At 44.1% G+C, this 24,212-nt stretch overlaps 2 protein-coding genes across 3 annotated transcripts; one reads left to right on the forward strand and one right to left on the reverse strand.

Moving 5' to 3' along the window:
• Window positions 1-1,314: 1,314 nt before the first annotated feature.
• On the forward strand, window positions 1,315-14,009 carry TUBAL3 (tubulin alpha like 3). 2 transcript variants are annotated; one of them, XM_012188597.5, is made up of 4 exons: window positions 1,315-1,354; window positions 6,509-6,752; window positions 7,447-7,595; window positions 9,544-14,009. In XM_012188597.5, the coding sequence occupies exons 1-4, from the start codon at window positions 1,352-1,354 to the stop codon at window positions 10,486-10,488; spliced, it is 1,341 nt and encodes a 446-aa protein (XP_012043987.2). In that variant the 5' UTR covers window positions 1,315-1,351; the 3' UTR covers window positions 10,489-14,009. The 2 variants fall into 2 exon arrangements, with proteins under 2 accessions (XP_012043987.2, XP_042085603.1); XM_042229669.2 differs by lacking the exon at window positions 1,315-1,354 and having other exon boundaries at window positions 6,642-6,752; window positions 7,451-7,595.
• Window positions 14,010-17,213: 3,204 nt separating this feature from the next.
• Window positions 17,214-21,868, reverse strand: UCN3 (urocortin 3). The gene is made up of 2 exons (XM_015099518.4): window positions 21,573-21,868; window positions 17,214-18,147 (listed from the first exon to the last, which is right to left on the reverse strand). Exon 2 carries the CDS (start codon window positions 18,139-18,141, stop codon window positions 17,641-17,643), a length of 501 nt encoding a protein of 166 aa, XP_014955004.2. The 5' UTR covers window positions 18,142-18,147; window positions 21,573-21,868; the 3' UTR covers window positions 17,214-17,640.
• Window positions 21,869-24,212: the final 2,344 nt, after the last annotated feature.

Raw genomic sequence — 24,212 nt, forward strand, 5'->3', positions numbered from 1 at the left:
TTCTTATCAGTAAGCAGAATACTGTCCTATTTTTAGATACTTGGTAACCTACTATTTTGTTCAGTTACTCACAAGTATTTATTGAATTCCTACTATAAGATGCCCTGGCTACACACTAGGGAAGTGATGAATAGGAGACAAATTTTACTAGGTACTGCAGAAACAGAGCAGAGGATAGTGGATTAGTATGAGGGCTGGCTACTCAAAGATGTGAAAAGTCTGGTGAATCATCTTGATCCTACAAAAGATCAACTTTCTGTTGCTAAATCCCATTCCCAAATGGAATGTCTTACTCTGCCTAGGACAGTGCTGAGTACCTGACAAACATTCCCTGAATCCTCTTTCTCTCATTATTTTTCTTGTAATAATCAGACTCTAGATTTCCCTCCTAGAGAAGACGTTCCTGTTACCTTGCTGCTAAGTCACTTCAGTCGTGTCCGACTCTGTGCGACCCCATAGATGGCAGCCCACCTGGCTCTGCCGTCCCTGGGATTCTCCAGGCAAGAACACTGGAGTGGGCTGCCATTTCCTTCTCCAGTGCATGAAAGTGAAATGTGAAAGTCAAGTCACTCAGTTGTGTCCGACTCTTAGTGACCCCATGGAATGCAGCCTACCAGGCTCTTCCATCCATGGGATTTTCCAGGCAAGAGTACTGGAGTGGGGTGCCATTGGACCTAAATGTCACCCAAATTCCTTTAAGCCTGGATTTACAACAATAAATTTACAAATACTGTTTAGGGGGATTTCCTTCTAGATTATTTCCAGAATCTTCAGCTGTATGTAATTACATTGATCACTGTGTAGGTTGATAGTATATATGTTCAACAACTAGTATACTAATATAAATTAATGTGTAAATCAATCATTCTAAAACTAACACAACATTGTAAAGCTATTACCCTTCAATTAAAAATTCAAAAACAGGATTCAAAGAGGCAGTAACAGATACACACAAAATGTAATGAAATAGAAAGTGAAGGAGTAAAGAGGAAAAAAAAAATCAAACAGTGTTTTTGTAAAACTACTTACCAAGTGAAACATTCATTGGTTGTCATACAAAGGAGGATTTTTTTTTTTAAGACATTTGTTATTTTCAACCTAGGTGTATGTTTAAAGCAGATTTGGATAAACTTTAGCAAATCCATCAGTGGTTGTGCACAGATTTTATCCCAGGGGAGTCAGGCAATCCTGTCACACCTCCTTTGACCCCAGAAAAGTGAAAAACTGAAAAGAGGCTGTGTGGCTTTAAGTGTATAACCCTCAGGTGGGTCATTTCCTGCCCTGTGATAAAGCTTACCTGGGCTGGCGCCTCCTGTCATTACCACAGGCAGTGGGGCACCTTCAGATCAGCATGGTAAGTGCTGCTGTCAATAATTATAGCAAATTTTACTCATCCTGTGTCTTTCTTTTCCCCACCAAACAATTCTTCATAGATTCTTCATACAAGAGACAAAATATTTAAGGAGACATTTGTTTCTTTCAATATCTGTGTTTGGATCTGATTTAAATCTACTCTGAATTTCACCTGTTCATCTAGAATTCTGCTACTTTTGAGAAAAGCTTCATTGATTTGCCTTCAGTGGAAGCACTGAGCCAAGATCTTCTTTCTTTAGTTTTTACATTTGCTTTAGAGTGAGTGTGCTGATCTTTCTGTAGGAATCAGTAGCTTCGCTTTTAGTTACACTTTCAGAGTTTCTGGGGACTTCAGACCTAGGTTGCTCTTGCTAAGCTCACAAATGCGTGGCTGGGTGAAGTACAAGGACCTCTGTCTTATTCTCTCTTGAGTGTAGTTCTTTGTGGACAATAATTAATACACACTTACAATAATTCTGTTTGGAGACCACCTTTTAAGATCCACTTTCCTTTCATTCTCTCTTTTTTTAGTTGACATATAGTTGCTTACAATATTATATGTTACAGGTATATAGTATAGTGATTCATAATTTTCAAAGGTCATACTCCATGTATAATTACTATGACGTATTGGCTATATTCTGTATTATGTACTATATCCTTGCAGTTTATTCTTTGTACATAATAGTTTGTACTTCTTAATCTCCATCCCTGTCTTGAACCTCCTTCCATCCCTTTTCCCACTAGTAACCAGTAGTTTGTTCTCTTTGTGAGTCTGTTTCTGTTATTATATTCATTTGCTTATTTTTTTAAGATTCCATATATAAGTGATAACATGCAGTCTTTGTCTTTGACTTTATAATACACTTCAGGTCCATCCAGTTTACTGCAAATTGCAAAAATTTGTTCTTTTTAATAGCTGAATAATATTCCACTGTACCATACCGCTTCTTTGTACAGTCATCTGTCAATGGACATTTAGTTTGCTTTCATTTTTTGGCTGTTGTTAATAGTGGTGCTATGAACACTGAGGTGCGTGTGTCTTTTCGAATCAGTGTTTTTGTTTTTTTGGAACACAAGGAGTCAAACTGCGGGTTAAGTGGTAGTTCTATTTTTAGTTTTACACAGTGGATGGACGAATTTATGTTCCTACCAATAGTGTAATCTCTTCTGTTCCAGTCACAGTAAATTTTAGTATCTTAGAATTTTTTAATTCAATGGAAGCAAGCATTCAAACTGCTTTTTTTTTCATCTTTTATCGTCTCTTCCTGTTGGATACTCTCTCCAAATTTAAGGATGTTTGTTTTATATTGTTTTGATCTGAAAAATTATGCCTTTCTACATGAGGAGTGCTTGCAGTGTTGGAAACCCACTGTGTTTTTACAGTATCAATTTTGATATTCTGGGTGTGACCCTGCAAAATATTTCCAGTGTAGAAAAATGGATGAGTGATCCATGAATCTACAATTCATATTTATCTCAAAATAAAAAGTAATTAGAAAATCGTGCTGTCCTAATAATTCCAGTAAGCTTTAAAGCCGCATTTATTAGTGCTGGGACATCACTACTGATGTCGTGTGGGCATCTTTTTTTGTTGTTGTTGTTTAAATAGTGTGATTATTTTAACAGATAGTTTGGAAAGGAGGAAGAGGCTAAGAGAAGAATAAGGTGGAGACAGCCTTCTGTCCCTAGGGACATAGTTATGAGATAAACTCGGCTGCTTCTGCAACTAGTATGGGCAAGATTTGTCCTTCCTGGGCCAAGCATTCTTGCTAAGTTCAAAAGGCTCAGTTTCACTCCAATGTCTGCATCACACAGGGGAATAGTCCCCATGCAGAGCAGCAATTTTTTTCCATGTTGGTGTTTATTTTTACTGTGAATAATTAAGAGCAAGTGCCCTGTGGACTGGTGGACTGGGTAGAAAACAGCCAGGGGAGGATGTTGTGAAACAAGTCCACATGTAAATGAGTTTAATGATGTAGAAACAACAAACCTCCGCCCCACCCCCACCGCTTTCAAGTTTGTACCGCTTTCAAGTTTGTAGGTAAGTTTTGTTCTGATTACAGTAGCTGATGTACTGAGATCATCTTGAGTCCTTCCTGAGGGGAGAGGAGAAAGCTGTGCTTTGCAGATGGGGTGTGAGAAGGTTGCTGATGGAATGTGCTGTTTAGGCTTTCCTGTGCCAGAAAGAGATTGGAAAAATTGGTTGATACTAAGTGAAGTTCACTGTTTTTGTCGTGAGAGACATGGTGGCACAGAAAAACAATAAGAGGGAAGTTCTACTTGATTTGTGCACTTGAATTCCTGATAAAGCACTGTTAGGCCACATGACTCAGAGAGGCAAAGTACAGGGTTTGTGCAGCTAAGCAGGAACAGAGTTCAGGTCAGATGATGGGGGTGTGACCAGCCAGAGAAACTACCCCCAACCTCCAGCTGGTGTCTTTCTGTGGTCCAGTCTCAGTCACTTTGGATAGTGGCAGCAGCCATGAAATTAAAAGATTCTTGCTCCTTGGAAGGAGAGCTATGACAAACCCAGACAGTGTATTAAAAAGCAAAGACATCACTTCGCTGGCAAAAGTTTGTAGAGTCAAAACTATGGTTGTTCCAGTCATCCTGTACAGATGTGAGAGTTGGACTGTAAAGAAGGCTGAGCACCGAAGAACTGAACTGTGCTTTTGAACTGTGGTGCTGGAGAAGACTCTTGAGAGTCCCCTGAACTGCAAAGAGATCAAACCAGTCAATCATAAAGGAAATCAGTCCTGAATATTCATTGATGGACTGATGCTGATGCTCCAATACTTTGGCCACCTGATGCGATGAGTTGACTCATTAGAAAAGACCCCCCATGCTGGCAAAGATTGAAGGCAGGAGGAGAAGGGGATGGCAGAGGATGAAATGGTTGGATAGCATCACTGACTCAACGGACATGAATCTGAGCAAATTCTGGGAGATAGTGAAGGACAGGGAAGCCTGGCGTGCTGCAGCCGATGGAGTCACAAAGAGTTGGACTGAACCATAACTCAGACCTTGGGAAAGTGCAGCCATGGACGGACAGACAAGGGCAGAGTTGCCTATTAGTGGATCAGACAGACAGCCTGAAGGGTCCTGATATTGCAGCAAATAGACCTCTTACCCTTCTGCACAGACTTGTTTCATGACAATTGGCAATCAGAACACAAGGATGCTAAAGCCAGCAATTGCTGTTCTTTTAGATTTTTAGGATTTAACTTTTTCTCCTGGCTCTTAGATGAGTAGATACTTAAATTACAAAAAAAGGTTGTTTGCCTTAAAAAAAGAGAAGTGAATGGTGATTTAAAAGTGGGAGAGGAGGGGGAGCCCAGTGGAAATGAAGGAAATAGGTAAGTTTAAAGAGGAAAAAAAATTCACCCCAGATATAACTAGAGTTAATGTTTTGATGCATTTTAAGACTTTTTTCTATGCTTATTTTTATTTTACTTCACTTATTTATTTTTATTGAAGTATATATATATGTATATACTCTTTCATATTCTTTTCTATTATGGTTTATTACAGGCTCAGATGATAAAGAATCTGCCTGCAGTGCAGGAAACCTGGGTTCAATTGCTGGGTTGGAAAGATCCCCTGGAGGAGGGCATGGCAACCCATTCTAGTGTTCTTGCCAGGAGAATCCTCATGGATGGAGGAGCCTGGTGGGCTATCGTCCATGGGGTTGCAAAGAGCTGGACATGACTGAGTGACTAAGCACAGCACATTGAATATAGTTCCTTGTGCCATACAATAGGACCTTGTTGTTTATCTGTTTTATATATAGTAGTGTGTGTATTTTCATCCCAAAGTGCTAATTTATCCCTCCCCACTTTCTCTTTGGTAACCGTAGGTTTGTTCTGTATGTCTGTGACCTGTTTCCATTTTGTAAATAAGTTCATTTTTATCACATTTTAGATTCACATATAAGTGATATCATATGATATTTGTCTTTCTCTGACTTACTTCACTTCATATGATCATCTCCAGGTCCATCCATGTTGTTGCACATGGCATAATTTCATTCTTTTTTTACGTCTGAGTAAGCTCATTTTTAAATGTATCTGACATCATACTTTATATAAATTATATAACATATGCTTTCATTCAATATTTTAACATAAGCATGTCCTATGTCATATAGGTTTTTTCTGGGGGGGTAAATATAAAAGTTTGCATAACATGCCATTGTATTATTTTCCTTTAAATGGCACCAAAAAGTGAATGGTTAACTATGTTGGTTCTTGGTTTTTACCCTTGCAAATAATGATGCTGTGAATGCCACTCTGCCTAAATCTTTCCATTTTGGCTTCTTTCTTTTGTAATTCATTCGCTTATGTCATTTGCCCATTTTTCTAAGAGACATCTCAAGTATTTTAAAAATGATGTATATAAAATTGTCTTATACATAGCTCTTATATATAAAGGGTTATACATAAATCCTTTTTAGATACATCAACATTTTTGCCTATTATGATATGAAGTTTTTGTATTTTTGGGTTGTTAAATCTCTAGCCTGTTTCCTTGGTGAAATTTGCTCTACTTTTAAGCTTAGAACATCTTTTCTTATTTAGATCACATAAGAAAAGTGAAATCTCAAGATATGAAATGATAACATCTTTAATTTACTGCAGTGGGTTTTAATATGTATCAGGCTATACATCAATTAGGTTTTATTCCTTTCTAATAACAAATTTTTTTTCTGGGTGAGTAAGCTTGATTTTATTCATATATAGTATGTCTTAACTCATTCTTAGCTCATCACACAATAGGTGCTTAATTTATGTTCCTTGAACTGGAGTCCTTGATTCACTTGTTCCTTTTCTTTTTCTTTTTGGCTGCATCACACAGCATGTAGGATCTTAGTTCCCTAACCAGGGATAGAACCCACGCCCCCTGCAAGGGCAGTGTGGAGTCTTAACCTCTGGACTGCCAGGGAAGTCCAGTTCAGTCATTCTTGAAGCTTACCTGTACCCTGGTTTTTGGTTTCCATGACACAGCTTTCATTAGCCTTATCATCAAGTTCTCTTGTTGGCATAGGCTAGCCTGGTTTCTGTCAGTCAGGAGCAGACCTGGTGAGTGATATAGTTCATGTTGTCATGTTAGGAAGACGCACACAGTTGTAACTTCTTACTATGGCTCATTTCAGAGGGAGTGCCTGTCTATCCACATTGGCCAAGCCGGTGTCCAGATTGGGGGTGCTTGTTGGGAGCTCTATTGCCTGGAACATGGAATCCAGCCAGATGGTGTTGTTCTCGATGGTGGTCAGGATCCGCTGGCACCTGCTAAAACAGAGCCCATGGGTGCATCTTTCGATTCCTTCTTTTGTGAGACCAGAGCTGGGAAGTATGTGCCCAGAGCACTCTTCATGGACCTGGAGCCTACTGTCATAGGTAATGTACATTCCAGTGTGCTTAACTGGGTCCACAACCCAAACAAACAAGCCCAGAGACTGGCATGACTAGCTGTGGGCCTGGGAACTCCAAGAACTGTCCACAGTCACCAGGAGCTGGGAGAGAGGCAGGGGGCAGTTTCTCCATCAGAACCTCCAGAAGGAGCCAACCCCGCCAATGCCTGGACGTTGAACTTCTAGCCTCCTGAGCTATGAGACCATAAGCCTCCCTTGGTTTTGTTTGTAAATTAATGTATTTTATTTTTGGCTGTGCTGGGTCTTTGTTGCTGTGCTCAGGTTTTCTCTCGTTGCGGTGAGCGGGGGCTACTCTCTAGCTGTGGTGCGGGCTCAGTCGCTCTGGGACACGTGGAGTCCTCCTGGACCAGGGATCGAACCTGTGTCTCCTGCATTGGCAGGAGGATTCTTGTCCACTGCACCACCAGAGAAGCCCAACTTCCCCTGTTCTAAGCCACCAAGTTTGTTGTAATTTGTTAGGGCAGCCCCAATGAACTAATAAAGGGTGGGATGATGGAAAAATGTGCACGTGGGAATAATTACACCTTTCCCTAGACTAAAAAAGCCAATTGGGCATTTTAAATGCATTTCTTTCTATGATATTGGTGGAGAGAAAGGGGGCTGGGCAAGAGTTAGGGGTGGGATGGTGTGGGTTGCACTGACCTCCTTCCCCTCTGCAGACAGGATGCGTGCAGGCAGCTACCGCTCACTCTTCCACTCTGAGCAGCTCGTCAGTGGAAAAGAAGATGCTGCAAACAACTATGCCCGAGGTCGCTACTCTGTGGGGCCGGAGGTCCTTGACTTGGTGCTGGAGAGGATCCGCAAGCTGGCAAGTGGCTCCCTTCTCCTTCCAGGGCCATTCAGAGTGCCCGGGGTCCCTGGGGACCCACCTAGCCAGCACCAGCACTTTCTCCCTCCCCTCCATCACCCAGCTTCTACCCTGAAGCCTCCTGCACATGCGCATGCTCAGAGCTGGGCTGGTCCTTATACTGGTACTGCCAACCTTCCTTACTAGGGAGGGGAGAAGCCTCACACTTACCCCACGGGCCCGGTCAGCTCCTTTGTTTCTTTTTCCTTTTCCCACGCATGAAGAAATGTTTTATTTCATTCCTCCCCTCCCCCGTTTTATTGAGATGTAATTGACATATGGAGTAGAGTGTGTTAGCTGCTCAGTCATGTCTGACTCTTTGCAACCCCATGGACTGTAGCCCACCAGGCTCTTCTGTCCATGGAATTCTCCAGGCAAGAACACTAGAGTGAGTTGCCATTCCCTTCTCCGGGGGATCTTCCCAACCCAGGGATTGAACCCAGGTCTCCCACATTGCAGGCAGATTCTTTACCATCTGAGCCACCAGGGAAACACTGTGTAAATTTAAGGTGTACAACAAGATAATCTAATTCATATTATTGAATATACATATATATTATCAAATGATCACCACCATCAGGATAGTTAAGACATTCATCCCTCACATAATTACCTTTTTTGTGTGTGGTGACAGCATCTAAGATCTATTCCCGCTTCCCTCCCAGTTCAGTGTAACCACTGGACATTGCCTTCCAATGCAGGGGATGGGGTTTGATCCCTCCTCAGGGAGCTAAGATCTCACATGCCTCTCAGCCACAAAAACCCAAAACATAAAATGGAAGTAATATTGTAACAAATTCAATAAAGACTTAAAAATGGTTCACATTAAATGAAAACCTTTAAAAGAAAAGACCTATTCTCTTAGTAGCTTTCAGGTATACTATACAGTGCTGTTAACTACAGTCACTATGCTGTACATTAAACCCCCAGAACTTATTAATCTTATAACTGGAAGTTTATACCCTCTGACCACCGGCATCTCCCATTTCTCCACACACCCGCCCCCCTCACCCTCCTCCCACATCCCCCCACCCCCGCCCCCCGCCCCAGCAACTACTATTCTACTCTCTGTTTCTATGAGTTTTGCCTTTTTTGATTCCACATGTCAGTGAGATGATTCAATATTTGTCTTTTTCTGTCTGACTTATTTCACTTTGCTTAATTGCCCCTGAGGTCCATCCACGCTGTTGCAAATGGCAGGATTTCCCTCTTTTAAATGACTGCTGCTGCTGCTAGCCCCCGTCTACTCTTGCTTTTGCTGACTCATGACTTGTCTGGTTATCAGAGACTTCCCTCTAAAACTTGTCATTTTCCAATAGTGACCAAGAGTTGTAAAGTTAACAGGAGGCACATCCTCCCTGGAGATCAGTTCCTCTATTTACTGACAGTGAATTCTTCTTTAAAATCCTGTCTGGAGAATCCTCTGTCTAGTAAATATTTTGGTGTTTGGCATCATCATTAGGGAATATGGTGCTTTTTTTACACCAGCACAGTAGATTGGGTACAAAAGTGATAGATATTTCATCTACTGAGGGGTGGTGGTGGGGAGCTATATTGCTTCAATATTTTGCTTGTCATTTTCTTCATTATTGATAAACACCTTACTTTAGCTCACGTATACATTTATATACTCATATACATATACTTTAGCTCGTATACACGTACATTCATAGAGGGTAGCAAAAGACAGTTGAATGTTTATGCCCAGCTTATAGCAAAACTCTAAAGCATTTTCCCCACTTCGAAGTAACTGCTCAAGTGTGTTTCAAAGTAAACATGTTTGTGATGGTGATAACAACGGTAAACCAGAACTTTCTGTTTTTGGGTACTGGCTGTGTCCCACAGTTACCACTGCTTCTGGGTTTATTTGGCTGAATTCTCATTTCTCATTTATGAATACTTTCCCCAGGCGGAACACTGCAGTGGGCTTCAGGGGTTTCTGATCTTTCGAAGCTTTGGAGGAGGCACTGGATCGGGATTTACGTCTCTCTTGTTGGAGCAGCTCTCCGCAGAATACAGTGGGAAGACTAAATTGGAGTTCTCCGTCTACCCAGCCCCTAGGATCTCAACCGCTGTAGTGGAGCCTTACAACTCCATCCTCACCACCCACCCCACCATAGAGCACGTGGACTGTACCTTCCTGGTTGACAATGAGGCCATCTACAACATCTGTCATGGCAAACTTGACCTTGAATGCCCCTCTTATGCCAGCATCAACAGGCTGATCAGCCAGGCAGCATCTTCCATCACTGCCTCCCTCCGGTTTGAAGGCATCCTGAATGTGGACCTGATCGAATTCCAGACCAACCTGGTGCCTTACCCGCGGATACACTTCCCAGTGACCAGCTTCGCCCCCATCCTGTCTGCCGACAGCACCCACCACAAGGAGCCCTCTGTGTCGGACATCACAGTTGCATGCTTTGAGCCCTCCCACCAGCTAGTCAGGTGTGACCCTCGCCTGGGGAAGTATGTGGCCTGCTGCCTGCTCTACAGAGGGGATGTGGTCCCCAAGGAGGTGAATGCAGCGATTGCGGCCACAAAGTCGAGGAACTCTGTTCAGTTTGTAGACTGGTGTCCGACTGGATTCAAGGTGGGCATCACTGATCGACCTCCCCGGGAGGTGCCAGGAGGGGACCTGGCCGAGGTCCAGCGGGCAGTCTGTATGCTGAGCAACAGCACGGCGGTCGCAGAGGCCTGGGCCCGTCTGGGCCACAAATTTGATCTCATGTTTGCTAAGAGGGCGTTTCTGCACTGGTACATCAGGGAGGGCATGGAGGAAGGTGAGTTCGCAGAGGCCAGGGAGGACTTGGCGGTCCTGGAGAAGGATTATGAGGAAATGGGGAGAAGTCTCTGACGCAGATCTGACTGGTGACAATAAACACCAAGTTGAAGAGTCACACTTTATGTTTCAAGGCTAGAGTTTCATCGATGAGAAGAAAAAGGAAATTAAGTCAAGCAAGACCCCAAGTTCCATGCTCAGTCAAATGGGGGTCAACATTAACAGTAAGCCTGGACTTCCCTGGTTGCCCAGTGGTTAAGAATCTGCCAGCCAATGCAGGGGACATGGGTTTGATCCCTGATCTGGGAAGATCCCACATGTCGCGGAAAATAAATAATTAAACAAATAAAATACCAACAATGTACCACTTTGCCTGTTTTCAGCTCACACTGTTGTTGCCACAGAGAACAGTGACTGCAGTTTGGTAGAAATGATGTGTATAAACACATACTTTTCACCATGTTCTCACGCACTCCAATCAAGCTAGACAGCTTGCCCCTGCCCATGTTTTTCTCTCTCTTGACTGCTTCTCTCTCTCGGTTTCTCTCTCTCCTCTCTCATTCTTTTTTCTCACTGCTTTCTCTTTTCTTTCCTTCTATGACTGTGGGGTATAATTCCAACTTCGGACCCAGTTCAGGTGTCACCTATTGCGTGTAGCCTCTTTGGAATTCACTTACTTTCACCCAGAATACACGGAGAGTGAAGGTACACTGTGAAGTTTCTCACTGTATTGAAAATACTCACTGATAAAATATGTCTTTTCATGTAAATATCTTATATAGTAATTTGAACTTTTATTAGGCTGTTTCCAATTTGGGAAAGGAGTACGTCAAGGCTGTATACTGTCACCCTGCTTATTTAACTTATATGCAGAGTACATCATGTGAAATCCTGGCCTGCATGAAGCACAAGCTGGAATCAAGATTGCCGGGAGAAATATCAATATCCTCAGATATGCAGATGACACCACCCTTATGGAAGAAAGTGAAGAAAAACTAAAGAGCCTCTTGATGAAAGTGAAAGAGGAGAGTGAAAAAGTTGGCTTAAAACTCAACATTCAGAAAACTAAGATCCTGGCATCCAGTCCCATCACCTCATGGGAAATATATGGGGAAACAGTGTCAGACTTTATTTTCTTGGGCTCCAAAATCACTGCAGATGGTGACTGCAGACATGAAATTTAAAGATGCTTGCTCCTTGGAAGAAAAGCTATGACCAACCTAGACAGCATGTTAAAAAAGCAGAGACATTACTTTGCCAACAAAGGCCCATCTAGTCAAGGCTATGGTTTTTCCAGTGGTCATGTATAAATGTGAGAGTTGGACTATAAAGAAAGCTGAGCACTGAAGAATTGATGCTTTTGAACTGTGGTGTTGGAGAAGACTCTTGAGAGTCCCTTGGACTGCCAGGAGATCAAGCCAGTCAATCGTAAAAGAAATCAGTCCTGAATATTCATTGGAAAAACTGATGCTGAAGCTGAAGCTCCAGTACTTTGGCCACCTGATGTGAAGAACTAACTCATTTGAAAAGAACCTGATGCTGGGAAATATTGAAGGCAGGACAAGAAGGGGATGACAGAGGATGAGATGGTTGGATGGCATCACCGACTCAATGGATGTGAGTTTGAGCAAGCTCCGGGAGTTGGTGATGGACAGGGAGGCCTGGTGTGCTGTAGTCCATGGCGTTACAAAGAGTCAGACAGGACAGAGCGACTGAACTGAACTGGAGGCTTTTACCACGTGAAAATATTTTGTTTACCTGTGCTATTTCTCTCTTTTGACACTAGAGGGCGCTAGGGAAATGCTTACATAATTGCTCGATTTATAGGGAATATTCAGGACTGATTTCCTTTATGACTGCAGGACGGCATACTGCAGTCCACGGGGTCGCAGAGTCCGACACCACTGAGTGACTGAACTGAACTGAAGGGCATTTGTATCTCTGTATGTATGTATATGCATGTGTGAAAAGACATTTAGAAAACTCAGAAAAGAAGTTTCTCTTTTCTCAGAAAAGAATAGACGTTTCCTTTTGTTTCTTTCAAATTAGTAATCTACTAAAATTAAGATTAAAATCCTAATTTCTTAAAATTTTAAGTTCAGTGTTAGGTAGGTAGAACAGGGAAAAGGAGTCCAAAATGGCAGTGGCTACAAGACAAGGAAGGGAAAAGCCCGCGAAAATAGAACAAAAGAAGGTCCGAGGACTGGAGTGAGGACCTCAGGTAAAACAAACAACACTCCTGGCTGGCCCAATTTACATAGGACAGGCCCAGGGAGAGATAAACGTATAAATAGAGGAGCCAAAGCCAGCGCTCTCTCTCTTTCTCCCGCGTGCTGGGGCGCTCTTCTCCTCGGGTCTTTGGATTGACGTGCCCTCATGCCTCGAAGATGGATTTTCCTGCTATCTTCTAAATAAAATAGAGCTGTAACACTGATTTGTCTAAGAGCTATAACATGGTCCATTAGAGACGTGAGAGCTATAACACGGTCTATCCAAGACCTGAGAGCTGAGACATGCCAAGGGGACTTTAACGTCCGTCAGCCAAAATCTTTGTTGTGACCAGACAAAGAATCAAGGAACATACACTCGCGTGATATTCAGCTTGTAAATCTTGTTTCTAAGTTTAGCAAAATTTAAATAATCATTTTAAATATGTATGAATTTTGGTCCCCTTTGCAATCTTAGATAAATGCTTAAATACTGTGCCTTATATTCATTTTAATTTATTTTAAGAATTTTAATTATGTGACAAACCTTCCCAAGAGCTCTAGTTCTTTTAAAATCAAATAAACTAAACCATAAATGTGGTGATTGCTATTCTTACGTTCTCCAAACTATTAATTAATAAGATTTTTATTTAAGATCACATGTGTAAATCCTTTACTCAAAATATGTATTTAAAATTGGAATTATAAGGCTGACTATAATTCTATTAGGCCAAATACTCTCAAATATTATACACATTGCACTTGAAATGCTAAATATGCATAGATTCCTATGTCATAAGAACTTTAATGATCCGTAGTCAATTCACTCATTCACCAGTTATTTTCTGAACACCTGTCATGTATTCCTAATTATTCTGACCACTGAGGATAAACAGTGAACCAAAAAAAAAAAAAAAAAAATTCCTGCCCTTATGGTTTATATGATAGTGAAGTTGGGGGTCTATTTCCTGAGTATGTAAAGATGCTCACTCCTTAAGAAAACACTGAGTCTGGGACTTCCATGGCCGTCCAGTTAAGACTCTATGCTTCCACTGCAGGGGGTGCCGTTTCAGTCCCTGGTCAGGGAACTAAGATCCCACGTGCCTCGAGGCATGGCCAAGAAAACAAAAGAGAAACGCACTGTGTCATCCCTTAGGCTTGGGTTATCTTCCCAAGATAACCTTCTCAGCTTGCTGCAGCTCCTAAGTGATGATGGCCAGGCTGTGACAGGATCTTTGTGGCTCTAATGGACATGCTGAACCCTAGCAACTGTCTGTAACAGGGACTTCATTAATTAAAGGATGATGTGGGATCTTTGTGTTGTATACCTGGGACTAGCGCAATGGTGTATGTCGATTATACCTCAATAATAATAAATTTTAAAAAGAATGAAGTGTCTCATAGCTCACTTAGATTTGAGTCACATGTTTAGTTTTTCAAGTCTGATTCCATCTGTAATTCTTACAGAAGTAGCTAGCTACACCATTTGATGATTTTGCTTTTCTTCAGCTCTATCTATCAATGTCTTTTAGTTTAATATTACATACCTTGAAGCACAGGTACCTCCCATTTCTTGGAATTATATAAAGTAGCTGATTGAATTCTGGGTATCATTTGGCTCTTGCTGATTATTTTGTTACAGCTTCCAGAATTATTCTGCTATCAGGAAACAGGAACCATTTTTGGTTTTTAGTATTTGTTTTCAGGGTTTCTTGTTGGGCAGAACATTTAGAGATCCTGTCTTCTAGGCCCTGGTCTCTTTGGAGAAGGTTCACTTGGCATTTGAGCCTTGTTTTAAGTAAAAGTTGCTCAGTCATGTCTGACTCTTTGCGACCCCATGAACTGTAGCCCCCCAGGCTCCTCTGTTCATGGGATTCTCCAAGCAAGAATGGAATTCCAATACTGGAATGGGTTGCCATGCCCTTCTCCAGGGGATCTTCCCGACCCAGGGATCAAACTTGAGTGTCCTGTATTGTAGGCAGATTCTTTTACTCTCTGAGCCACCAGGGAAGCCCCCCGAACACTTTTTTATTTTAAAAAGAGAGCTTAAAACAGTTTTTTCAAGGGAACTCAAACCAGCACAGTTCTCCCCTACTCCCCTGCCCCATCAATGATTTTACAAAGTGAAATCAAGAGAATCTTAGTTTTGCGAGGTGAACTCAAGGGAGAAGGCAGTGGTAGTGGTTTCTGGATGTGGCAGTCTCCTCCATGCGTTTTTTTTTTTTTTTGGTGTGAACCATCTTTGAAGTTTTTATTGGATCTGTTACAATATTGCTTCTGTTTTATGTTTCAGGGTTTTTTTGGCTGCAAGGCGTGTGATTCTGGCATTTGCAATGATCTGCATCTTCTTTTTTATTTTTAATCACCCTCTTGATTGGAGCTTTTGTGATGCAGGAACCATGATTTAAAATAAAGCAAAATATGAGAACCAATGTTATAGTACAGAGAACTCTACTCAGTGGACTGTGATGACTGTCCATGATGACTGTGATGATAAAAGGGAAGGAAATCCAAGGAAGAGGGGATATATGTACCCATATAGCTGATTCACTTTGCTGTGCAGCAGAAAATGATACAACATTGTAAAGCAACTATACTCCAACACACAAAAAAAGCGAAACAAAACTTTTTAAAGCCACTTATCTAAGTCCACTAGCGGCTGCTGTCTTCAAGGCTTTGTTCACCTAGCCAAAGGCCCTAAGAAGAGATAGCTGTGAACTTGGGTGTGCTGGCAGGTACCAGCCCCAACTTGAAAGTTCTCCTAGTGTTTTTGGTTGTTCACGGAAATGTCATACCTGCTTGAGTTTTCTTTAACTAAGCTAATCCACCCCCCCCCATTTCCTGTCCTTTGCACCTTTGGTGTGAGCAGAATGTCGCATGCACTGTTAGAACAAAAACAAATGTTAAATATACTTGTGAGAACTCCGTGAGGTCTCGTTCCTAAAGAGGGTTCCTGGCACACCAGTGCTGAGGGAAGTTAAAGGATTTGCTCAGAGACACAGAAGAGGAGGAACCCAGACTCACATAGGTATTCTGAGTCTCAGCAGGATTCTTTCTGCTGTGTCACGAGGGTTTTTTCCCCCGACCCAGGATGGGAAAAACAGTTGCATTTCAGCTTTTTGAGCATTGGTTCTGTTTAGAGATGGGGTATTTTTCATTTCCAAGTTAGCTTAACATTTTAAAAACTGCACAGTTTTGCTTTTTCCAATAATGTCCACCAGAATCAGGGTTGTTGAGTTAAAGGTAAAGTGAATTTTTGATTTTGATACGGATTTTCCAGATTGCCTCTCAGAATTCACATTCCCACCAACCATCAGTGAAAGAAGGAGGCTTTGCACCTGTCAGTCATAGTGTGAGCCTATTGTCAGATTTTGCCAGTCTGATGTGAGACAAATTCTGTAAGACTTCAGTTTTGCTTTTTTAGCAGTGAAGTTTAGCATCTGTTTGTACATTTAAGGATCACTTGTATTTGTATGTGTGTGATATATATGTTCTTGCTTATTTTTTTGAGGGAGATTTTTTTTTCAGTTATTTTGTGTGCGTGTTTGTGTGTGTTAAGTCATTACAGTCATGTCCGACTCTTTGCAACCCTATGGACTGTAGCCCGCTAGGCTCCTCTCTCCATGGGATTCTCCAGGCAAGAACACTGGAGTGGATTACTGTGCCTTCTCCAGGGGATCTTCCCAACCCAGGGATCGAATGTTTCCTGCAATGGCAGGCAGGTTCTTTACCAGTAGTGCCACCTGGGAAGTTATTAGCTCTTTATATATTTGATCAGTAAGATGCTTGTCTTTTGCCTGTGTGGCAAACAATTTTTCCAAATTTGTTGTCTGTTTGTCTCTTGACTTTGTGTCTGATGGTGGTGGTGCGTGCATATGAGGTTTATTTCACATGAAGACGTTCTTTGTATGTATTCATGACTTGTCACCATGCAGAAAGCTCTGCTGCCAGAGGCCATCAGGGTGCTTGCTGATGTCCATTTTTAGTGAACTGCTTCTCATATTAAGCCTTCTCATCTTGCTCTGATTGTCTCATATTTTTTACACTAATTGCTATCACCTTGCAGTTCATCACTTATATACTCCCTAGCGAAATTGCTTCTTTTCACATTTTGTTTTTGTCTGTTCACTTACGACTGTTGACTCATGGACAGCAAGGGCCTTGGTGTCTCCCACGTCAGTATCCCAACCCGGCCCAGCACTGGGCTGGACAGTGACTCTTGATTCAAGAAGCACCTATGACAGACTTAGTGGCCCAGGCCCTAGCAAGCCAGGGAGGAGCTGGGGGTGTCTCTCGTTCTACCCAGGGGCCCACTCTGTAGCAGACCCCAGGCTGTGCCTCTGGTGGGACCTGGCCACATAGCCAGCTTCAGATCCAGTGATAGCCAACAGGGTCCTGCCAACTTGGCCTTTGCCAAGCTCTTGATGCCTCCCAAGACCTCCAGGGACCGTCCTGGGAGGGTCAGGAATGGACTCACCTGTACCCTGTCTTACTAGCTGCCCCTTTCAAGCTCGGAGGCCTGAAGGCAGCCAGCTGAAGGAAGAGGAATTGAAACCAGTCAGGGGTTCAAGAAGCCATGGGTTTTAATGTGAGTGAGAGGGGTTTTAATGTGGGTCTGGGAGTGGGGTGCTCAGTGCCCTCGCCTTCCTGCCTGGGCTGGTGTTGGTGTGGGGAGGGGAGGGCCTCCCTGTACCCCTCTTCTTGGGGTCAGAGAGCGGAGTGGAGGGCAGGAGGACATGACCTTTGCCTCTCCTTGAGGGGAGGGAGAGAGGAGACATGTAGGGTAGACCTCAGTGTCTCATATCAGTACCGTGGCCTCCTTCTGCGGATCTGGGACAACAGGGCACTGGTGTGTGTAGGTATAGAGGGCGGGGGCACCCGGCCGGAGGCGGGAAGGCGCAGAGGGGTGGACAGCCTGGAAACCAGGGCCGATCCCTCCGATACAAACCGGCGGGAAGGGCCAACCCTCCCTGTCCAGCCTCCAACCTCCGTCCTTGTCCCAGGGGGTCCCCAGCCTCCTCTACTTCTTCCGACCAATCTGGGCCATGAGGTGGGCATTGGCGGCGGCCTTGGCTCGCAGGTTCTTGGCCTTGGCGATATTGAAGAGGATGTTCATAATGTTAGTGGGGACGTCCAGGGACAGAGTGACCTTGGTGCGCCGGTCACTCTTGGCCTTTTCCTGGGATGGCCGCCCCTGGAACTGTGCCTGGGACGGGTACTTGTACCGGGTGCTGCCGGCCCCGCCGCCACCGCCGCCGCCCACCGATCCAGGGAAGGTCCTTTTCTTTGCGTCCTCATCCTCCTGCCCCTCCTGGTCCTCTGGGTCTCTGCGGGGCAGGGCAGGGAAGGTCCGCTTGATCAGCCCCGACGTGTCCTTCCGCTGACTCTTCTCGGCCTCACGCAGGGCTGTGTGGAGGCAGCTGAGGCTGGAACCGGCTATAGGGGACCTCTGGGAGAGGCCCGCCTGGGGGGCCCCGAGGAGCAGTAGCAAGACCAGCAGGAAGGGGGCCGGCACGAGCATCTCTCCCTGCAGCGGAAAAGAGCGATAGGTGTGAGAGGGTCTTAGGGCTCGGGGGAGATGGGGCAGATCTACCAGGCTTTGTGCACGTTCTGCTTTGCCGGGTTTTGAAAGCGTATTCTCTGGACCTGCAGGCCGTGTCTCATGGAAATTTGTTAGCAATGCAGAGAATTCTTGGGTCTTTCTCCAGAGCTGGTCAATCAAAAACTCTGGGGCCAGCAATCTGCATGTTAACAAGCCTGATGATGATGGATCGTTGCCAGATGTAGGAATGGTCCAGATGTAGGAACTAGCTACCTAGCACGTGGAAAGCAACACAGGCTCTGGAGTTAGACAGAGGTAGGTTCAAATTCCAACTGGGTCCTTGTTTGCTTGAGGGTGGAGGGCAGATTACTTAACCTCTGAGAACATCAATTTCCTCATCTGATAATAATAATGATAATAATAATAATGGGGGATAAGAGGTACTACCTCATAAAGGTTAAATTAAAATGGAAAAGCTCCCTGTCTAACCAAATACTTAACGAAGCATGTTGGTTCATGACTGTTTACATGTAATAATCCCCAGGGGCTATTAGGATAAGATTCAGTACACAGGCAGCCATCTCAGAAGTGATCTGTCTGTATCTGTGTATTTGTAAATGTACTGTACATTATATAACTAATGAATATAAATCATATGAATATAAATATAGATGTATAGTATGCCAGGTAACTTCATCCTGCAGACCATTATCTTTGTTGTGTTGTGTTTCTGGCTTTTCTTTTTTGTCTGTTTGCTCCACTCTTACCCAGGTAGGCTCATCGTGCCTTGAGCTCTAAGTCAGCGGTTCTCATGCTTCAGAGTGTTCAGAATCACGTGAATGGACTGTTCAAACACCAGCTGCTGGGCCCCATCCCCAGCATTTCTGAATCAGTACATTTGGGGCAAGGCCTGATAATCTGCATCCCTAACACATCCCTAGAGGATGCTGATGCTGTGGGTTCAGGGACCACGCTTTGCGAACCACTTTCTCAGTGTTCCCATCCATCTCGAGGTCCTTAGAACTCTGTGCCCTGTTCCTGGAGAACATTTTACAGGGCTCTGTTGACTGTGGAAGAATGGGCTTATCTTTCTCTTGATATTGTGCTCAATACCCAGACTTCTGGTTTCCTCATTCATTGAGGCTGTCCTTAGTTGTTTTGCATAAACATCCATGAATTGTGGCTTTAGCTGCCTTTTGCCTTGAAGGCATCTTAAAACTTGGGGGCACTCTCAAAGGGCTTGTTAAGCCTGAAAAGATTAAAAAAACCAAAAACCAATGCATAGAGAAAGGGTTAATAACGGGGTGGGGTGGGGGTCTGTCTCTCTCTGTCACTGTCACTCTCTCCCTTGGTCCCCTGCTCTTTTCATGGGTCAGGCTCGGCCCTACCCCCCACTAACTGGCTCAGTGACTAAATGCCCCGGGTCCCTGTGTTCCCATCTGTGATATTAGGGGATTGAGCTCCAGGCTCTCCTCTCTCTCTCCTTTTGTTCCTCTCTCTCCAGTTTAGCTTTGTTTAGCATTTGTGCAAAACCATGGGAGATTGTGGGGCTTTCCAGGTGGCACTAGTGGTAAAGAATCTGCCTGCCAATACAGGAGAGACAGGTTCAATCCCAAGGGGGGAAGATCTCCTGGAGAAGAACATGGCAACCCACTCCAGTATTCATGCCTGGAGAATCCCATGGACAGAGGAGCCTGGCGGGCTATAGTCCACAGGGTCGCAAAGGATTGGACACGACTGAAGCGACTTAGCACTCACCCCTGCATGGGAGGATGTTTGTAGGTTATGTGCAAACAATACATTATTTTATATAAGGGACTTGAGCATCTGTGGATCTGTGGCGGTCCTGGAGCCAATCCCAGGAACAGAGAGGACTGTCAAAGAAAAGAAACATCCTTTCCTCCTTCCTCAGGCCTGATTCCTAAGCAAGTTTCTCCTCTTACATTCTTTGGATTCCTTTGCCTTTACCATAGTGCAAGAGTACAAAGGTTTTAAGATTTCCCTGCTACCTGCTCTGAAAACACGTGGTCCCATCTAGTTAGATTTACAGGGAAAAGTTCTTCATCTTCATTTTTCTCACTTGGGTACCTGACACTCAGCCGTTCTTTGGGGATTATTAGGGCAGTGCTTCTCTGGAGACAGACACTTGCTTTTAAGAGCTGTGACAGTCACATCACGCCCAGAATGACAGGCAGCGAGGGATTCAGCTGGTCTGAAATTCAGAGCACCTGTGAGAGAGAGTGTCCCTGAAGGAAAAAAGTGATGCTGGAGGCAAACACAGGACACCACGGGCTTTGCCCAGAGGCAGCCCCATTTTCCAGCATTGGGGAAGGCAGAGATAGTTCGCAGTCTGCAAACACGGGTAAGAAGTTGAATTAAAAAAACACTTTATAAAACAGTCACTGCTGAACCCAGGGACCCTTTAAGCATTTTGAAAGGTATTATAGTAATGAGCTGCAGACTCATGGAAGCATTTATGTGTCACACACACACTTCTTAGCAATTCACACTTGAGCGAGCAGAGGGGGTTCATTCATGAAAGGCCTTTCCCCCCAAGAGGGAGAAAAGCCAGGAGAAAGTTGACAAGATCTAGAGAACACTTGTTACTGGCAGCTTTTGTGTTGCTTTTCTGACTCCATTCATCCTCAGAAGTGGGAATGCTGGCTAGATTGCTGTGTTACAGGAGAACCCTGCAGACAGGATTTCTCGGAACACTTGGACATCAAATGGAGACATCAAACATCCATCTTTATGGCCTCTCCCCTTCAAGGGGGGCACCTAATTGTTACAGACATCTGTTCCCTTCCTCCAGTGTCCCCAGTGGCCAGGGGGAAAGGACTCCAGGCTGTGAGGGCAGAGAACCCGGGCTGCGAACCTCCCTCACCCTCAAATGCCTTCCATCAGTCACTTAACCTCTCAGTCACCACATCTTAAAAAGTAGACGTTACCTGCCTCACAGGTGTATGGAGAGAACGAAAGGAGATGCCTTAGCAACCAGGAAATGCAAGCATCTTCCTGATCGGTCAGGCAGTGGGGAATGGTACCCCGGTTTCCACCCCCATCTTCCCCATCTACCCCATCTGGAAACATGATTTTCATGTTCACAGCTGGACTCTGTTCAGAAAAACACATTTGTGAGAACCCATCCTGCTTCTGGACTATTACATTTTGCAAAGCGGGCCTCTCTACTAATGGGGGGAGGGTGCTTTTGCCCCCCTGAGAAACTTTCCCCTGATCCCTTTGGGGCTGCCTTCTCCCCATTTAAAACACAGATCTTGACGATTCAGCACAGTGCCCCCAGGGGTGCTTGCAACTCTTATCGCTCACCCCATCCAGTCCACAGCACCTCCTGCATAATTAAGGGCAAATCAAGTTATCCTTCATAGGGAAGTCCCCGACCAGAGCCTTACCTGTGAGCAGACTTCCCTCTGGAGTGCAAATGCTCAGTGAGGCGGGCAGGCAGCTTCAGAACCGAGAGGTCTGCCCCGGGAACATCCCCCCGAACTTCTGTCTTCTCTGGGGTCGCCGGCTCCTTTTCTTGAATTATTGGTAAGTGGGCCGTGATCTTTCCTCTCTATGGAAACCACTCCTCTCCCTCGTGTGTGTGTATATACATAAAAGTGACAGATCACGAGGTGGATCATAAATCCAGACGCGGTGTCTACCCTGGGATGTGATCCCGTTTAAAATACAACCCATGCAGCTGTGCACGTCACGGAGACGACAAGCTGTCAGCATCTCTGACCGCTCCTACCCACCTTCTCTCCCAGACCTCCCATCACCGCCCCCACCCCCCACTGCCCTTCCTGCCCTAGCAACTGGCTTCATTGATAAAAAGAAAAAAACACACTCTGTTGAATTGAGAAGCAGCTTCTTTGAAGAGTTTTATTACTCATCTTCATTCTTACTAACTTCAGTCTCTCTACCCTTCTTCCTGGAGCCAACACCTGCTTGAAAGTAGAGAAGAAAATTTGTCTGCTGTCCTGTGATTCATTTTTTTCTTGTTTTTTTTTTTTTTTTTAATTTTAATTTTTTTGGCATCACTGACTCAATGGACAAGTGTTTGAGCAAACTCCTGGAGGTTATGAAGGACAGGGAATCCTGGAGTGCTGTAGTCCATGGGGTCAAAAAAGAGTCAGACATGACTTAGCTACTGAGCAATGGCAACATTTACTTATTATTATTTTGGCTGTTCTGGGTCTTCACTGCAGCGTGCAGGTTTCTCCATTTGTGGCACATGGGCTCAGTAGCTGCAGTGTGTGGGCTTAGGCACAGTTTTCAATTTCACCACGACCTTTATTGAACAGCCTAGCTACATTCCAAATGAACTTTTTGGCCAGCTCAATGCAAATAACCCCTTTAATAATTTGACTATAAACCCTTTCAAGTCAAATAACACTTTTTGTCTTATAGTCTGCTTTGTCTGATATTGAAACAGCTATTCCAGTTTTCCTTTGGTTGACATTGGCTTGGTGCATTTTTTCCAGTTTTTTGTGTCAAAGTTCTTTTGTAAAGGGTATATACCGAAATTAAAAAAATCTAATCAACCATCTCTGTATTAACAAGGCCTTGATACAGGCCTCTGTATTAGTTTGTACTAATAGTGATCACTGACATGACACATTTGTATGAATAATGATTACTGATGTTTTTGGATTATTTTCTGCTGTTTCACGTTGTAAAACACTTCCTATTTGGTCTGCTTTTCCCCTGTTTCTGTTTATTTCTGTTTTTCCTTGTCTGTGTCCTTCTACATTGATTAATTTTTCATTTCATTTTCCCTGCTATTAGTTTGTATATAAGCATTTAAAGCTACAATTGGGGCTTCCCTGGTGGCTCAGTGGTAAAGAACCATCTTACCAATGCAGGAGCTGCATGAGACTCTCGTTTGATCCCTGGGTTGGGAAGATCCCCTGGAGGAGGAAATGACAGCCTTCTCCAGTATTCTTGCCTGGAGAATCCCAAGGACAGAGGAGTCTAGTGGGCTACAGTCCATGGGGTCGCACAGTGTCGGACACCACTGAGCAAGTGAGCATGCAAAAACTACAGTTCTTGCTCTGGGCACTGATTCACTACACCTCACGGATGAACAGAGCCCCCTGTAACCTGGTGAAATTTCTCTGGTCTGTGAGGTAAGGGGAGACCCTTGCCTTGACTCTTGTTTCTCCCAACAGGCAGGACTGATTTAGTTATTAGTAACTGTACTTCTATAATAACATCACATCCATGATCCTGCATCAACGTCCAGTCCTTTCTGATATGGGTTCTCTAGCGCTGTCTCCTATCCACCTATCAGGAATCAATCTCATTGGACTTTGCATCCCCCTCAAAACCAGCAGCGGTGGAAAAGGTGGGGACATTTCCAGCCTGTCTCTGTGTCCAGGTGCCGTGGTGAATTACAGACATTTTATTATCCTCTCTGATGGATTTTTAGTGGCTGATTGATTCCTGGAGCAAAGCTCCTTGGAGCCACAGGCTAGAGGCAGCTGCCTCCCTTGGGGCCTAGCAAAACAGCATCAGAGCTTTCTGTCTGGGACTTACTTCCCTGATGGTCTAGTGGTTAAGATTCCATGCTGGCCTTGCAGGGGGTGTGGGTTTGATCCCTGGTCAGTGAACTAAGATCCCTCACGTTGCATGGCCAAATAAATAAATAGTAAAGTAATAACCTTAAAAATAAAAAGCTTTCTGTCTCCCTCCAGGGGAAGGGGAGAATGTTGGCTTCTTGAGCAAACTTGCACACTGCCCCATAGCCACTTTTCCACACGTGGGCACAATCACAGTGCCCTGTTTACCTGACCTGTAGACAAGGGGATCAACACCAACAGATACACTTAGGGGACATATTTTCTCTAGTGACAAGGGAATTGGAAACTCTTCTGAACAGCTTACAAAGCAGTGCACTGGGCAGTGTGCTCCCAGATGGGGCCAGGATGGCGAATTCACCTGTGGTTCTGCTTATGGGCAAAGTCAGTAGTAATGGTAACCAAGCAGCCCACGTTCTTCCAAGGGTAATACACTCACTCTGCCACCCCCACCCCGAACATGTTTCA

This window comes from Ovis aries, chromosome 13 (genome assembly GCF_016772045.2).
Source record: "Ovis aries strain OAR_USU_Benz2616 breed Rambouillet chromosome 13, ARS-UI_Ramb_v3.0, whole genome shotgun sequence".
NCBI lineage: Eukaryota > Metazoa > Chordata > Mammalia > Artiodactyla > Bovidae > Ovis > Ovis aries.

Bases quoted from the DNA above. Each gene is read 5' to 3' on its own strand.
- TUBAL3 (XM_012188597.5), top strand. The intron at 6,753-7,446 runs GTAATGTACATT...TCCCCTCTGCAG, and splicing joins CCTGGAGCCTACTGTCATAG to ACAGGATGCGTGCAGGCAGC. The intron at 7,596-9,543 runs GCAAGTGGCTCC...TACTTTCCCCAG, and splicing joins TGGAGAGGATCCGCAAGCTG to GCGGAACACTGCAGTGGGCT.
- UCN3 (XM_015099518.4), bottom strand. From the start codon at position 18,141: ATGCTCGTGCCGGCCCCCTTCCTGCTGGTCTTGCTACTGCTCCTCGGG.